Genomic DNA, 14322 nt, shown 5'->3' on the forward strand with positions numbered 1-14322 from the left:
TTTTTTTTTTTTTTGTCTTAGCTACCCTAGTGGGAGTGAAATGGTTTCTCATTGTGGTTTTGATTTGCATTTCTCTGATGGCAAATGATGTTGAGCATATTTTCATGTATCTATTAGCCATTGAATATCCTCTTTGGTGAAGTGTCTGTTCATGTCCTTTGCCCAGTTTTTGATTGGGTTATTTGTCTTTTTGTTGTTACGTTGTAGAAGTTTTCTGTTAGGTATTACACCCATGTCAGTTATATCGTTCTCAAAGAGTGTTTCCCAGTTTGTAGGTTGTCTCTTTAGTCTTTTGATAAAGTCTTTTGGTGAACATAAGTATTTAACTTCCATGAGGTCCCAGTTATCTATTTTGTTTTCTGTTGCACATGCATTCATTATTGTGTTTGATAATCTACCACTGAAAAAAATTAGCTCCCAAAGCTTTGCTCCTATATTTTCTTCCAAGAACTTTATGGTTTTAGATTTAACATTTAGGTCTTTGATCCATTTTAAATTAGTTTTTGTGTATGGTGTGAGTTAGAGATCTTGTTTCATTTTTCTGCATGTGGAAATCCAGTTTTGCCAGCACCATTTGTTGAAGAGACTCTTCCCCCATTGAATAGATTTGGCTCCCTTGACCATAGATATTTGGATTTATTTCTGGGTTTTCAGTTCTATTCCATTGGTCTATGTGTCTATCATTAAACCAGTACCAGGCTGTTTTGATTACTATAGCTGTGTAATATGTTTTGAAGTCAGGAAGTATGAGGCTTCCTACTTTGTTCTTTTTCGAAATTACTTTGGCTATTTGAAGTCTCTTGTCTTTACATAGAAAATTGAGGATTAGTTTTCCCATTTCTGTGAAGAGTGCTGTTGGAATTTTTATCTGGGTTGCATTGTATGTATAGATTGCTTTGGGTAGTATTGACATCTTGGCTATGTTAAGTCTTCCAATCCATGAGCACAGGATGTCTTTCCAGTTAGATCCATGGGAATTTTATTGTGGCCCAGAAAGAGAGGCAGAAGAAGAAACACGAGCAAATGTTTGGAGGAGGGAAATTACAGCACATAAATAAATGGTCGTTTAAGACTGAGCATGATCTAGTGTGTGGGAGTACCCAGAAAAACCAAACTCATTGCCGTCAAGTCAATTCTGACTCAGCGATACCATAGGACATAGTAGAACCATCCCATAGTGTTTCCAAGGCTATAATCTTTATGGAAGCAGACTGCCACATCTTTCTCCTTCAGAGCAGCTGCTGGGATAACATCGGGAAGAATGGGAATTCCGGAACACTTAATTATGCTCATGCAGAACTGTACATAGACCAGGAGGCAGTTGTTCAGACAGAATGAGGGGATATTACGTGGTTTAAAACCAGGAAAGGTGCGTCAGGGTTGTATCCTTTCACCATACTTGGTAAGTCTGTATGCTGAGCAAATAATCCGAGAAGCTGGACTATATGAAGAAGAACACAGCATCAGGATTGGAGGAAGACTCATTAACAACCTGTAATATGCAGATGACACAACCTTGCTTACTGAAAGTGAAGAGGATTTGAAGCACTTTTGAAGCACTTACTCAAGAATATCAAAGACTATAGCCTTCAGTATGGATTACACCTTAACATAAAGAAAACAAAAATCCTCACAACTGGACCAATAAGCAACATCATGATAAACAGAGAAAAGATTGAAGTTGTCAAGGATTTTATTTTACTTGGATCCGTAATCAATGTCCATGGAAGCAGCAGTCGGGAAATCAAACGACATATTGCATTGAGCAGATCTGCTGCAAAAGACCTCTTTAAAGTGTTAAGAGTAAGGATGTCACCTTGAGGACTAAGGTGCATCTGACCCAAGCTACGGTATTTTCAGTCACCTCATATGCATGTGAAAGCTGGACAATGAGTAGGGAAGACTGAAGAAGAACTGATGCACTTGAATTATGGTGTTGGCAGAGAATATTAAATATACCATGGACTGCCAGAAGAATGAACAAATCTGTCTTGGAAGAAGTACAGCCAGAATGTTTCTTAGAAGCAAGGATGGTGAGACTTCATCTTACGTACTTTGGACATGTTATCAGGAGATCCCAGTCTCTGGAGAAGGACATCATGCTTGTGTAAAGTAGAGGGTCAAGGAAAAGGAGGAAGACCCTCAACAAGATGGACTGACACAGTGGCTACAACAATGGCTCAAGCATAGCAACGATTGTGAGGATGGCGCAGGACCAGACATTGTTTCATTCTGTTGTAAATAAGGTTGCTATGAGGCAGAACCGATTTGACAGCACCTAACAACAACAACAAATCTTTATGGAAGCAGACGGCCATATCTTTCTTCCTCAGAGTGGCTGGTGGGTTCGAACCGCTGACATTTCAGTTAGCAGACTAGCGTTTAATCATTGTGCCACCAGGACTCCTTTGTGTGGCAGTAGTGGGAGCTAAAGCCAGAAAGCTAGGCTGGCTGCACCCTGGGGTGAGGGCCTTGATGCTCGAGCAGGCAACTTGTGCTTGTGTGGAGTAGATTCCATTTTACTCCCACAGTCATCTGTTGGCATGTTAACGGTCACTCTAGAACTTTTCTTCCCAGGGCATCAGACTGTTCACCTTTGAATGTGTCATCTAGGTGCTATCAGAATCCCCAGCTTCTGATCTGCTACTGGTTGGTTCAGTAACAGAAAAATCTGCCAACTTCAGCCCCTCCCCACCTTTTTTTTTAACCAAGAATAATTTTGTTCCGTGAAAGTACCCCTCAAAGGAAAGTGCTACTTGAATTGGCAAATATGCTTTGACAGTATGACAATTAAAAAAAAAGGAAATAGATAAGAATAATAAATGAATGAGACAAGTGATAAAGGTACATAAAAAATCCTGGTACAATGATTGGCACACAGCAGATATTCAGAATATAGCCCATTATTATTTTTACATTGATCATCTATTTAGGACTTTCCAGCAGAGAATCTTAATCTTTCTACTATAAATAAAGAAGAGTAATACCTTTAAAAAAAAAGCATTTACTCTTTTGTTTCTCTCTTCTGAATCTATATGGGGGAGAATCAATTGCCTGTTGTAGAACTGACCCTCAACCAGATGGAAGAAGTGATTTTTTTTTCCTCTGTTAGGCCTTGTGTCCCGAAACCGCCCCGAGGAGGAGGACCAGTACTGGCTAAGTATGGGCAGAACTTTCCACAAAGTGACACTGAAGGATAAGATCATCACAGTAACGCGATACCTTCCCAAGTGAGTCCTTGGATATTTAAGGCTTTCAGCTACTGCCCGTATAATGCATAATTCAAACATTTAATTCAGAAGAGTTGAGTGGTTGGTTTTTCTTTTGGAGTTATTGTTTTGTTATTAGGATTATCTGGGTTATAGCTCACCTGCCTCCAAAAAAGATTTGATTCAGATCATATTGTTTAATTTAACATGATTCCTAACAAGCCAACTAAAAATAAGGAATGCAAGGCTAGGAGAATGAAGAAGTTTAAGAAGATTTGATAAATCTCCATTATCTGTTCCCTGGGATGAGTTGGTTACTAGAGTTGAGGGTTGAACACCAGAGATGGTGGAGGATTGGGGGAAATTCTCTTTTGAATTTTTGGACCTGCCCTTTGTTTTTCAGGTACCCTTATGAATCTGCCCAGATCCACTACACCTACAGCCTCTGCCCTTCCCACTCAGACTCAGAGTTTGTCTCCTGTTGGGTAGAATTCTCCCATGAACGGCTGGAGGAGTACAAGTGGAATTACTTGGATCAGTATATCTGTTCTGCCGGCTCTGAGGACTTCAGGTCAGAGAGCAAGCTTTGGCTTCCCATGTGTGCTGCCTTGGGTGTATGTGTATTTTAACACTTCTGTCCTGTTTTCTGATTACAAAATGATGTCTGTTTTAGAAAAAAATAAAAGAACAAAAAGCACATCTGTCCTTTAGTAATATCTCTTGCATTGGGTTAAATACTCAGTGATGATGTGCTCTTTGGTGGAAGTATCAGTGCAGATCAGGTTCTTAACATTTTCCCGACTAGTTGGCTGGTCGCTTTGTGATGTCTTGTTTTTAGTTTTTATGTGTGATTTATGATAGTGATGATAAAAAGCCAGAAGTTCATTGGGCCTGTGTGCACAGAAGTGTCTGATATCTCTGGGATATAAAGTAAAAGCAGCCTTAGCGGACTTCCTTCAGAGCTTGGGTTTTAAATGAACCATTGTACCATCAGATACGCATGCTCATGGGAAGATAGACACACGCACGCACGATCTCCAGAGAGACGATCAGGATGGTATCTTCACTGGGAGTGCTTTTATTATCTACTTTTTCTCAGCCCCCTCCCACCTCCTTTTTTTCCTTTGACCCTTCATAGCTTAATTGAGTCTCTGAAGTTCTGGAGGACCCGCTTCCTGCTGCTGCCAGCCTGTGTCACTGCCACCAAGCGCATCATGGAGGGGGAAGCCCACTGCGACATCTATGGGGACAGGCCCCGGGCAGATGAGGAGGAGTGGCAGCTCCTGGATGGCTTTATCCGCTTTGTGGAGGGTCTAAACCGGATCCGCAGGCGGCACCGCTCCGACCGCATGATTCGGGTAGGGGGGCCTTTGGCTCCTGGTTTGGAAGCAGGACCTACCTCCTCCTGTCTCAGGGGCCACACATTGGCCAGTTTACTCCGCATTGCCCAACGCTTACCTTAAATCCAAACGATGAGTTCTCCAGTGCAGGGGAGAAGAAGAAGGGATGGGTGCAGACAGCATCTGGGCAGTGTTCCATGGCATGAAGCCACCCCTCTCTACCTGAGGACACAGCTCCTGTGTGTGCTCCCCAAATGGGACCTGGTATCAGTATGGCCACTTTTTGTGATACAGTGCTGAATTGCTGAGTAGAGACTTGTTCAGGAAGAGTAACGGCAATAATACTTTCTCTTATAGCTTTTAGAGTTTTCAGCTCTCTTGAAACTATGAGGAAACTGAGGCTCACACTGCCCTGTGAGGAGGCCAAAGCTCATGGGGATTGTAGGATATGTCTGAGAACATACATACCCAGCTAATAAGAGGCAGATATGGGACTCGACTGTGTGTTTTTTTTTTTTTTAAATTAACGTAAAATTGGCTTTTTTGTTGTTGTTGTTCAGGTCTGTGACTTTTAACAAATGTATAGATTCATGTAACCATCACCATAATCAGGATACAGACTAGTTCCATCATTCCAAAAACACCTCCGCATGCTACCCTTTGTAGTCACACCCTCACTCCAGCCCTAACCCCTGGCAACCGCTGGTCTGTTCTCCATCGCTATATTTTTGTCTTTTCCAAATGTCATATAAATGGAATCACACAGCACGTAACCTTTTGAGGCTGCTTTCTTGCACTCAGCATAAATGTCTTTGAGATTCATGCAAGTTGTTGTGTGTATCAATATTTCATTCCTTTTCATTGCTGAGTAGAGTTTCACCATCAGCTGTGTGATTTCTGTTTTTAACCTCAAGTTCAGTGTTTTTACCACCACACCAGCTTCCTTTTGTACACAGCCTCACTTGTGACTAGAAACATTTCCAGGAGAGCTTGTATAGAAGAAAGCACCTTGGTTTTGAAGTCAGGTAACTAAAGTTTGAATTCCAGCGCCAGTGGGATTTGGGATTCTACTTAACCTGTCTGGCCCTCAGTTTCTTCTTCCATGAAATAGAAATAACGTTACTTGCTTCCTATAGCTGGGGTGAGAGTATGAGATGATGTGTGTAAACTGACTCCAAGAGGTAGTTTGTTTTGAGTCCGACAGGCAATGGGGACCTTCAAGTGAAGAGCAGTTTTCTCTCACTTACCGAACACCGCACACCTGTGCTCCTCAGCTTTGTTAGTTGGATTCCCAGGGTCTGAAGTTAACAGATGCAGAAGCACGTGCTGGGGTAAGAGTGGCGTCCCCTGGGACAACCCACTTGGGCTGATGGCCTTGTCTACTCTCTCTGCTTTAGAAAGGGACTTCCATGAAAGGCTTGCAGATGACTGGGCCCATTTCCACACACTCCCTTGAGTCTGCCGGCCCCCCAGTTGGGAAGAAGGGAACCTCAGCTCTGTCTGCCTTGTTGGAGATGGAGGCCAGTCAAAAGTAAGTGCCTGGTGGAGAGTGACTCGTCCGAGTCCCGCAGGCCCCGAGGGACTTCAGTTGCCCACTCTCATGAGCAGGGTAAAATATGGTTTCTATTTCCAAGGAGGTTGTAATTAAGAAAAAGACACATGCATGAAAAGAAAGCTAGTCTAATAACTGCTAAATGTCAAATAACATGTATGAAAGAGACCAGAAGTTATAAACTTGCAGTCTGTGTGCTTAATTTGACCTACAGATGTATTTAGTTTGGCCTACCAGGTATTTTTAAAATATTTAAGCCAGATTTTTTAAATTTGAAGATTTCCTATAAAAATCTGAATTTTATATCAATTTTTATGTGAAAAAAAAATATACATCATACATATAAAATAATGAACGATTGCATTATATAATATATAAAACAATATACGACATATAGTATAATGCACAGTCATATATAATATATAAAATCTAGCTTTGTTGAAATATTGGCGGCCCAGTAACACTGGATCCACATCCTGACACAGCCACGGTGGGCTGGCCCTTCAGAAGGGGCACGTGCCCTCTGGTCAGCGGAGCCCAGCATACCCTCTCGTCTGGCACTTGTCTTGCACCCTCAGTCATGCTGCCTGGTCAGCTTCTCTGGGCATCTGAGTGTGTGGCCCCTGTGTAAGCAGTAAGTATACAGTTGACAGGACACTGGTAGGGCCACGTCTTGCTTGGGCGGGCAGGGAGAGTGTCACAGGAGGTGGGATTTATGCTGGCCTTGAAGGAAGAGAAGGACTGGTAGGGTGTGGGGTGCGTGGGGTGCAGGGAGGGGAGTGAGACTTGGTGGAATGGGGAAGCCATTGTCATGTGCATTGACCTGCTCCAGGGAGCTTCCCTGATGCGCTTATTCTCTTGACTGGATTAGGTTCCCTCTGTGCTTCCCAGAGCACTTAGCAGTGTTCTAGTGAGGGCCACAGTCGTCTGTTCGCTCGTCTTCCCCAGAATTGACTGTATGCTCTGAGGGCAGAAACTTGTGGCGTACATATTTAGTGAATGATGGAGGAAAGCATGCTGCAGGACCCCCTGTACAGACATGGGGCTGAGTGTGTCAGGGGAGACTGGACCACATCTATGTGCTGTGAGGGTACATGCTGTGCCCAGCAGGAGCCCACACTTGAGGCTTTCCAGCAGAAGTGGTAAGCGGATGAGCACATGAGGCATGATGGGAGCTGCGATGCCAGGCTGTCATTATGCTTCCTGATAGCAGAAGGAATGCTTTGAAGGTTTTACTTACTTTTTTTCTGTAATGGACAATTTCAAACAGATAAGGTAGACAGTCTAGTATAATAACCACTCGTTTACCCATCAGCCAGCTTCAATGATTGTCTACTCATGGCCAGCCTTGTTTCATTTGTATTCCACTCACTTTAATCCTCCCTTTTGTTTTTTAATCAAATCTCAGACATCACATCCCTTCATCTGTAAATATTTCAGTAAGAATCTCTGAAAGATAAGTATTCTTTTTTTTTTTTTAACATCAAAACCATAATACTATAATTTACTTAAAAAATGACAGCAATTCCTTAATATCATGAAATTGCCAATTGGTGTCTTTAGCAGAAGTGGTGTTTTCAGCGGGGCTTTGGATCGCTTCTTCCTGATTCAGACATGGCTGAGGAAGTGAAACCAGAACAGATCCGAATTTTTAAAATTTGGGTGAACCCTAGCAATAACTGGAATGGGAATAATTACGGGTTGAAGCCCTGCTAGAATCCTAATCTCCCTCTTAGAAAACAAGGGTGGCGTAGGCATTGCTTAGCAACCATATATCTTGCCCATCTGAGCAGAGTTGGGAATAGCGATACCCTACTCAACGATGGCAGCTAACCATGCCACTTTGAATGTGTGTGGCTATCCACAGTCCCGTCAGTAATCGAGTCTCACACATCAGGCTCCTGAAAGGGCTCACTATGCCTCTTCTGAGTCTCCCATTCCAGGGCTTTGACCTGTAATTTTTCCTGTCCTGGATCATTCAAATTGTAAAAATTTGAGTCTGTTCTGGTTTCGCTTCATAGGCTTTGACTGAACTGGTTCAAACCAGTGTGAAGCCCTGGTTTTCAGAGATGGACCCCTCTTCTGGGAAGGCTTGAGAGGGGTGCCAGGAGGCAGAACCTGACTAGGAGGCTCAGAGTCCAGGCAAGAGGTGGCAGAGGCTGCATGGGAGGGGGGGTGGTAGTGATGATGATGGAAAGGAAGGGTGCAGTGAGAGAAAGGAAGAACATAGCCAAGTGATTAGAAGGGAAGTGAGGGGAGGAGAGCTAGTATTGATTGGGCTCGTGACTGAGGGAACTGGTTCCTCTTCAGAAAATATCTTTTATTGGACCAAGGAAGGACCCTAAAACCCTGCCTGGCAGGTTCTCCCTGTAACTAATCACAGACCTTTCCCACTGGGAAAAAAGAACAAGGAACATATGTTGCTGGGAGGGTGTGAATCTGAGAGTGGGGGGATCTTATTTTAATTTGTTAGTGAGTCATTGTGTAGTGCACTCCAAGAGGCCTCTTTCTGTTCAGACTGGAAGAGAAGGGCTAACTTGGGGTGGTAGCATCCCCTGATGTGAAGGGTGAGACTCCCAGCTCACCCCATAGCAGGGGCAGGACAAAAAGAGGCCTCAGACTTCTTCCTTGCCCCAGATGACTGCTCCTGGGTGATATACATTTTCTCAATGCTGGAGGTAGTGTAGAGGGAGCCAGACCTTTACATAATGTTTGCTGATGCATTCCTTCTGTTTGTTTGCTTTTTTTCTTTTGTTGCACCAAGCAAATTCAATTTTATTTTCTATGGAAAACAATATTACAGCAACAAGAAAAAGAATTTCTAAAACTTTACATGTAGTCCCGCCATCTTACCATGACTGTGTTTATTTCTCCCAGTTCCCTTCTAGTCCTTATCTGTAGGCATGTACACTTAGTCAGGCTTTTATGGAAGACAGGCTCCTGAAGTCTGCCTTGTGCTGATTAACAGTATAGATTGGGACAAGTCTGGAAAGCAGGTACCAGTCAGCGGGCTTCTCTTCTCTTATTAGCTGAGGAGACCCAGTGACAGCCAAGGCAGGGCAGATAGGGAGACACCCCAAAGAGACAAGAAGTTCATGGCGTGTCCAAGGTGGGTCTGGTTCTGTGTACTTGTAGCTAAAGGCTCCGTGGCGAAAGCATACTGGCAGTGTGACATCAGCCTGCATCTGCCTGCAGCATCACAGGAGAGTATTTGTGTGCTTTTCCTCATCCCGCCTCTATGGAGGCTGTGTCCTCCTCCCAACGCATATGTCACTTCCTCTGCGGAGGCTTTACTGGTGACCCTCTTCTTGGCAGAGTGTTGTGTGCCCTCGTGTATGTTCCTGCGTATACACGTATGCCTTATCTCTGGTTGTTTTGTGTCTGACCTCTTCCCCTGAGCTATCAGACAAGGAGCATCTTACAAGGACAGGGTCTTACTCATCTTTGAATCTGATTCCTAACCCGTGGGTGACAACTCAATAAATGTGGATTATTCTGTGTATTAGACGACGCATCTGAGGGGCCACTGTGGGGTAACCCAGGCTCCCTGCCACAGCTGTCCTAGCCCCAGCCTGCTGCTGCAGCCTCAGGAGATGCAAGAGAACATCAGTGTGTGTTTGTGGATGAGGGTGAGAAAAGACACACTGCAATGTAATAGAAACAGTATGGTATAAGTGGACGAGAGAAAAGATCAAGCATTGATTCTGCTTTTCCTATATGAATTACACCTCAGGGTAACCAAGTAATTGGTGTGGGGAAGTTTCTATTTTTAAAATATTCCAGTTAATATGTGCCGAAGGAATGGTAGAATATCACCATTGTGTAGTCTCTAACGAATTAATGAATATAGCAGAGATCGTCAGTGTTTACTAACATCACCAAAGAGAGACAACTAGACATTATGGGCCTCCAGGTAGAAGTGCACCACTACTAAGGAAGTATTCTTACCCGAAAGCAAACCTAACTGCTCAAACCTCTAGATATAACTTCTGATTTTAAGGATCTGCAAGGCACAGAGGAACATGTTAAACGATAAAAGGGTGTTATCAGCAGAATCTAGACTATGTAAATTTATAGTACAAATGAACAACTTTCTTCAAGAAATAAATTACAAGGATAAAAGGAGAGATGGAGAGGAGCTTGTAGTTTAAAAGAGACTTGAGAGACATAACTTATTGCAAACTAGGGACCTTAATTGAATCCTGTTCTGAACAAATTGTAAAAAAAAATTTTTTTGAGGATAATTGGAGAAATATTTTATATTAGGAAATTTAAAACAATTTTAATAGAATTTTTAAGTTATCTTTTAGAGATGCTGTGCACACTGAAATATTTATGGGTGAAAATATCATATGTAAATTTTGCTTCAAAATAATCTAGGTGATGCAACCAATGTCACAAAAAATTTGTATAAATTTTTGAATGAGAAACTAATTTGCACTGTGAAGTTTCACCTACAACACAATCAAATTTAAAAAATATATAATTTAATACAAAAACTAATTCAGAGTGGATCAAAGACCTAAATATAAAACCAACAACTATAAAGATCATAGAAGCAAGAATAGGGTCAAGGCTAGAGGCCCAATACATGGCATAAATAGGATACAGACCATAACTAACAATACACAAACACCAGAAGATAAGCCAGATAACTGGGCTCTTCTTAAAATTAAACACTTAGGCTCATCAAAAGACTTCACCAAAACAAGAAAAAGAGAACCTACAGACCGGGAAAAAAATTTTGGCTATGACATATCTGACAAAAGACTAATCTCTAAAATCTACAGGACAATCCAACACCTCTACAACAAAAAGACAGATAATCCAGTTAAAAAATGAGCAAAGGTATGAACAGATGCTTCACCAAAGAAGACTAACAAAGACATGAGGAAGTGCTCACGATCACTAGCCATTAGAGAAAGGCAAATGAAAATTACAGTGAGATACCATCTCACCCTGACATTACTGGCGTGAATAAAAAACAGAAAAAAACAAATGTTGGGGAGATTGTGGGGAGATTGGAACTCTTATGCACTGCTGATGGGAATGCAAAATGGTGCAACCATTTTGGAAAATGATATGGTGCTTCCTTAGAAAGCTAGAAATACCATATGATCCAGCAGTCCCACTTCTAGGAATATATCCTAGAGAAATAAGAGTCATCTCATGAATAGACATATGCACCCATGTTCACTGCAGCATTATTCACAATAGCAAAAAGATGGAAACAACCTAAGCGCCCATCAACAGACGAATGGATACACTATGGTACATACACACAATGAAATACTGTACGACTATAAAGAACAATGATGAATCAACAAAATATCTCACAATATGGATGAATCTGGAGGACATTATGCTGAGTGAAGTAAGTCAGTCACAAAAGGACAAATAGTTTATGAGACCACTGTTATCAAAACTCATGAAGAGGTTTCTACACAGAGAGAAACTTTTTTTTTTTAAACATTCTTTTTTATTTCGTATTAAGTCTTCAAAATGCAGCATTCATTTTACACTTAAAGTGTGTGATGGTTAAGACCGTGTGTCAGCTTGGCTGGGCCATGATTCTCAGTGTTTTTGTGTAATCACTCCCATGATTGAATATACTGTGAGTAGCCAGTCAGATGAAAGGGAGTCTCCTTAGGGGTGTGGCCCACATCTGTATATAAGCAGACTTTCTGGCTTTTTGCTCTCTCTGGATCCTGCGGCTGCTTCCTGTCATCTCATCTCCCGTTCTTGGGACTTGAGCTGTCAGCTTATCTGCCGAACCTGGGATTCGTCGATCTGCACAGCCTGTGAGCGGGAGCCCTGCTCTCCGACCTGCCGATCTTGGGCTTGCCAGCTTCTGCAGCTGTGTGACTTGGGAAAGGCCTCTACCCTGATCCATGCACTTGGGACGTTCTAGCCTCTGCAGTCATGTGAGCTGTTTCCCTGATATAATCTTTCTCTATATATATATTTATACACTTTACTGGTTTTGCTTCTCTAGAGAACCCACGCTAAGACACAGTGCATCTCAGTTGGGACTAGTAACATTTCAATGCACAGTCTCTGTCTGGCATTTCTAGGTGGCATAGACACATCAACAATGACGTAGACTTTATGGCCATTCCATTAATAGTGACAGTCTATACTCCAAACCCTTGCATTCTGAGGAACCTTCAGAAATACAGAAATGCTCACAGCTTCCTCGAGCATCCCTGTGAAAGCACAGATCCCAGAAATTATCCTGCAGTAAAAAAGGTGAAGATGAGCTAGGGTGTAATTTGGGGTCACGTATTTTGCTTCCTAATCTTTCGTTTTTTAAGTGTACTTTAGATGAAGGTTTACAGAACAAACTAGCTTCTCATTAAACAATTAGTACACATATTATTTTGTGACATTGGTTGCCAACCCCATGACATGTCAACACTTTCCTCTTCTCAACCTTGGGTTCCCTATTACCAGCTTTCCTGTCCCCTCCTGCCTTCTTGTCCTTGCCCCTGGGCTGGTGTGCCCATTTAGTCTCATTTTGTTTTGTGGGTCTGTCTAATCTTTGACTGAAGGGTGAACCTCAGGAGTGACTTCATTACTGAGCTAAAAGGGTGTCTGGGGGCCATACTGTCAGAGTTTCCCCAGTCTGTCAGACCAGTAAGTCTGGTCTTTTTTGTGTGTGTGAGAGTTAGAATTTTGTTCTACATTTTTCTCCAGCTCTGTCTGGGGCCCTCTGTTGTGATCCCTGTCAGAGAAGTCAGTGGTGGTAGCCAGGCACCATCTACTTGTGCTGGACTCAGTCTGGTGGAGGCTGTAGTGCTTGTGATCCATTAGTGCTTTGGACTAATGTTTCCCTTGTGTCTTTGATTTGAAAGAAACAGTCTTTGATGGTTACGAGGGAGGGGAGGGATAGGGAGGGAAAAACATTAACTAGGCAATAGATAAGTGATAACTTTGGTGAAAGGTAAGACAGTACATGATGCTGGGGAAGTCAGCACAGCTTGACCAAGGCAAAGTCATAGAAGCATCATAGACACATCCAAACTCCCTGAGGGATCAAATTACTGAGCTGAGGACTGAGACCATGGTTTCGGGGGGCATCTAGTTCAGTGGCATAACATAGTTTATAAAGAAAATGTTCTACATCCTACTTTGGTGAGTAGCGTCTGGGGTCTTAAAAGCTTATGAGCGGCCATCTAGGATACTCCACTGGTCCCACCTCATCTAGAGCAAGGGAGAATGAAGAAAACCAAAAACACAAGGGAAAGATTAGTCCAAAAGGACTAATGGACCACAGCTACCACAGCCTCCACCAGACTGAATCCAGCACAGCTAGATGGTGCCCGGCTATCACTACCAACTACTCTGACAGGGATCACAATAGAGGACCCTGGACAAAGTCGGAGAAAAATGTGGAACAAAATTCTAATTCACCAAAAAAGACCAGACTTACCAGCCTGACAGGGACTGCAGAAACCTTGAGAGTAAGGGCCCCGGACACCCTGACACTTCTGAGGTTCATCCTTCAGCCAAAGATTAGACAGGCCCATAAAATAAACAATAATACATATACTTCAACAATGTATAGAAGACTAAATGGGCACACCAGCCCAGGGGCAAGGACCAGAAGGCAGGAGTGGACAAGAAAGCTGGACAAATGGAAATGGGGAACCCAAGCTCAAGAAGGGGAGAGTGTTGACACATCGTGGGGTTGGCAACCAATGTCACAAAACAATACGTGTATTAATTGTTTAATGAGAAAATAATTTGCTCTGTAAACCTTCATCTAAAACAATAAAAAACAAAACAGAACAAAAAACTCAAAAAATATATAATCTAGGTGAATAAATAGGGGTATAAATGAAAGAAGATTGGCTTTAAGTATATAATTTGGGCTTCTGGGTATGTAGGGGTTCATTATATTATCCTCTTTACTTTGGTTTGTGTTTGAAATTTTTCATAATAAAATGTAAAAAGAGTGCAACAGGTTACTATAGGAACACTTTTTTTTTTATTGTGCTTTAGGCGAAAGTTTATAGAACAAATAGTTTCTCATTAAACAGTCAGTACACATATTGTTTTATGATATTGGTTAACAAACCCACGACATGTCAACACTCTCTCTTCTCGACATTTTTGTTTTTTTTTTTTGATGAAAATATACATAGCCAAAGATACACCATTTCAAAAATTTCTACATGCACAATTCAGTGACATCGATTATGTTCTTCCAGTTGTACTG

General features: G+C 42.2%; 1 protein-coding gene across 1 annotated transcript in view; it reads left to right on the plus strand.

Annotated features, from left to right (window-relative positions):
* DEPDC5 (DEP domain containing 5, GATOR1 subcomplex subunit) overlaps nt 1–14322 on the plus strand; it is a 136501-nt gene that overhangs the window by 79752 nt on the left and 42427 nt on the right. Inside the window, exons 28-31 of the mRNA XM_004378975.2 lie at nt 3113–3230; nt 3613–3780; nt 4348–4567; nt 5947–6080. Of these exons, the coding sequence (XP_004379032.1) occupies nt 3113–3230; nt 3613–3780; nt 4348–4567; nt 5947–6080 (640 nt within the window). The remainder of the gene's footprint in view (nt 1–3112; nt 3231–3612; nt 3781–4347; nt 4568–5946; nt 6081–14322) is intronic.

Source organism: Trichechus manatus, unplaced genomic scaffold (genome assembly GCF_000243295.1).
Source record: "Trichechus manatus latirostris isolate Lorelei unplaced genomic scaffold, TriManLat1.0 scaffold00061, whole genome shotgun sequence".
NCBI classification, from domain to species: domain Eukaryota; kingdom Metazoa; phylum Chordata; class Mammalia; order Sirenia; family Trichechidae; genus Trichechus; species Trichechus manatus.